The 3,559-nt window shown below is 37.3% G+C and overlaps 1 protein-coding gene across 1 annotated transcript; it reads left to right on the top strand.

Annotated features, from left to right (window-relative positions):
* Positions 1-1,944: 1,944 nt before the first annotated feature.
* LOC112511368 (protein SCARECROW 1-like) lies at positions 1,945-3,333 on the top strand. Its single transcript, XM_025116963.1, has one exon. The coding sequence runs from the start codon at positions 1,945-1,947 to the stop codon at positions 3,331-3,333; it is 1,389 nt and encodes a 462-aa protein (XP_024972731.1).
* The last annotated feature ends 226 nt before the right edge of the window (positions 3,334-3,559 follow it).

The raw sequence follows: 3,559 nt of genomic DNA, 5'->3' as shown, positions 1-3,559 counted from the left end.
TTAGTCTTGTAACTGTTGGAATCAGCCTACAACACGTGTCGTGGATCTGAGCCTACAACACGCGTCGTAATATTTTCAGATTCAGATTTCAGATGGAAAAACAAACAGTCTGACTGATTCAGATTTCAGATTTCAGACGTAAAAACAAACAGTCTGACTGATTCAGATTTTAGACTTCAGCACCACCTCTTAAAATTCAGAAGTGAATTCAGACTTCAGACTTCAGCACCTCTTAAAAAACAAACGCCACCTATCACTTATCGGGTAAGACTCTCTATCTTTATTATCGCTCTTACCGGGTAAGATTTTCAGCATTTGTCATGTACATCAGATAAGAAAAATAAACCCGATTCACACTTACCAGATAAATATTTAGTAAACGGTCCCTGACACTCGGTAAGCGCTTATCCTTGTCGAATTATGTGATTGTTGAAAGATAAAAAAATATTCCTTGTCGAAATGATATGGCAATAGAATCAAAATTAAGTTTTAGAGTTATTACGGAAGTAAATCTCTTTTATAATTACAAACCCATTTTGTTGTTTACAACTGCTTTAACTTTTATGCAATTGACCGGTCAACAATAAATATAATTATAAGTAGACTCAATTTTATATATTTTGACGGAAAGTTCGATCAGTAAGATTTTTGGTCTGCTTTTCGGTGTCTATAAGTGTCGTTTACCTAAATATTTATCCGTTAAAAGTTTATCTTTAGGAATCAACACTGTAATTTATTTTACCATGTAAGATTGTAGTACATCAAAATAGTATCGTCTGGAACAGTAAGCGTTTACTTGGGTAAGAGTCGTCATACTCACTTACTGAATACGATTCTTCATCTTTACCTTTGTTCTTACCAGATAGATTTTTAGCCCTTGTCGTGTTCATCTGGTAAGAAAAATTACCAAATATGCACTTACCGGGTAAACGTTTAGTAAACAGCCTCTTAGTCTCATTCGGAGGGTTGACCCATTTTTTTTAAGGTCCTCTTACTCTTTATTAAAACTATAAATTATCTGAAATGAGTAATAAATAAAGTAAGATATAAAATTTTATATCGTATTAAAATTCTTACAAATTAAAATACCAAAAATGTTTAAATGATAAATTGAGAAAAATATCAAACAATAATTTTGGTTTTTAATCGGCAAATTTTGAAATTAAACACCCGTTTTTAATTTTGAAAGAAATTAGATTGGGCTTTATTGATGTAAGTTTACAGATCGAACTATAAGTCCGGGTCCCAAGAAATTGGGTCCCAAACTTTAGGATCTTGTTCAAAAATCAAGATTTAACATACTAATAGACAGACGGTTTTGCTCGTCCAAACCATTCGTGGATTTGTCTTTGACGGTTAACATCAGAACCCTATATGATAGTCGAGGTGCATACAAGTTGTTGTACCGAATATATACCCATTGTTAAATTACATCAAAATCAGGTTTATAGGAAGCCAAAAATGTTGAAGTGTCCTAATAAAGTGTTCTATATAACTTCAGTTTATAAGACCAAACATAATATATTAAATATCAGAAGACTTTGATCCAGATATAGAATTAGTCGTTGGTTTGGTAAGTCCCACAAGGCATCGCATCTTTAGGGTTGTATAAGACAAGGTTATAGAAAGGTAGGTCGATTAGATTCCTCATACTTAGAAATTGGCATCTCATGAATGCTCCTTTCTTGAACTACACGAAGCATATCATATCACAGCTAATTAACTTTTCAATGGCATCATACGACTTGATATTTGTTAGGTTCAAATTTCTATCTTATTCTAAGATCCCTTTCTTCTTTAAATACGACAAGTATTTTCACAGCTTCCCATCGATGATTCTGTTCTCTAATCGGCTTTAAAACCCCACAATCCATCATCACTCCTCCATAGCCTCCTTCTTCAGTCGATCGATTCTCTGAGTTTAGTTTGCAGAAGTTTTTAAAAATGGAGGGTTTAGAGGACGAGAGGCGTCTGAGTCTTGGGCTCGCCATCGTCATTGATTCTGGTCGGAAGATGAAAAGAAAGCGAAAAGAAGTTTTTAGAGCTTCTGAGATCGTCAATGGCGTTTCTGAAGGAAAGATTCTGAGTCTCTTGGAGACGAGAGAGATGATGTTGAAAAAGGAGAACAAGAGAAAAGAAGCAAACAACAATGGAGAAGATGGGAAAGGGCTTCATTTGATCCATCTGTTACTGGTTTCCGCAACTTCTCTCGATGAAAACAAGATTGAATCCGCTGTTGAGAATCTGAAGGAGTTGTATCAAGACGTGTCGTTGAATGGCGATTCCGTCCAGCGGGTGGCCGCTTATTTTGCCGATGGGTTGGCCGCGAGGCTTCTCACGAGACGATCACCGTTTCACGAGATGATAATGAAAGAACCGACACCCGAAGACGAGTTTTTAGCGTATATTGAACTCTATAAAGTCTCGCCTTATTACCAATTCGCTCATTTCACCGCCAACCAAGCAATCATGGAAGCATTCGAACGCGAAGAAAAAGATAACAATCGGGCATTGCACGTAATCGACCTTGACATCGCCTATGGTTTCCAATGGCCTTCCCTCATGCAGTCGCTATCAGACAAGGCCACTACAGGAAACCGTGTGTCTCTTCTGATAACAGGGTTTGGCAGAACCCTGGAACATCTAGAAGAGACAAAGGCGAGGCTAGTCAGCTTCGCCAAAACCTTCCGGAACCTAAACTTCGAGTTCGAAGGTAAGCTCAGAAGTTGTTCCGGATTGAGATCAATAACGAAAAAGAAGAACGAAACGGTCGTTGTCAACTCGGTCTTTTACCTAAACTCGTTACACAACTTCACACACATCTCCGAGACGTTGAAATCGATCCACATTCTAAACCCTTCGATTGTGGTTTTAGTCGAACAGGAAGGCGGTCGAAGCCCACGAACCTTTCTCTCCAGATTCATGGAGTTTTTGCATTATTATGCAGCCATGTTCGATTCGCTAGACGACTTCCTTCCGCTGGATAATCCCCAAAGGCTACAGATCGAGAAAAACCATCTGGGAAAAGAGATCAAACGGCTAATGGACCTCGATGATGATGAATCGAATTCTCCGAAATACGAGAGGATGGAAACATGGAAAGGAAGGTTCGAAAATCATGGGTTTTCAGGGATGAATCTGAGTTCAAAATCGATAATTCAAGCAAAACTGTTGTTGAAGATCAGTAGCCATTATTGTCCGATTCAGTTTGGTGGTGAAAATGGAGGGTTTTGTGCGTTTGAAAGAGAAGAAGGGAATGCGATATCGTTAGCTTGGCAAGATAAATGTCTGATTACAGCATCTGCATGGGAATGTGCAGGAGGAAGAAGATGACCAACTGACCATGATTATAATTTTGTAAATTAATATAATATACAATATATATACATATATATGTAATAACATGTGTGTTGAGTGAGTATGTATGCATGCATGTTGACGACAACACATCAATTATGAAAGATATATACATATATTATTTTTTTGTGGCAAAATTACTGGTTACTGAATGGTTTGGTGTAGAATGGTAAAGTGATCGAAATAATTGAGAGACTCATGA

This window comes from Cynara cardunculus (genome assembly GCF_001531365.2).
Source record: "Cynara cardunculus var. scolymus isolate 2C chromosome LG 4, CcrdV1, whole genome shotgun sequence".
In the NCBI taxonomy this organism is placed as follows: domain Eukaryota; kingdom Viridiplantae; phylum Streptophyta; class Magnoliopsida; order Asterales; family Asteraceae; genus Cynara; species Cynara cardunculus.
This window is presented reverse-complemented; position numbering and strand designations above follow the sequence as displayed.

Excerpts from the sequence above, each read along its gene's own strand:
- LOC112511368 (XM_025116963.1), top strand. The coding sequence starts at position 1,945 with ATGGAGGGTTTAGAGGACGAGAGGCGTCTGAGTCTTGGGCTCGCCATC.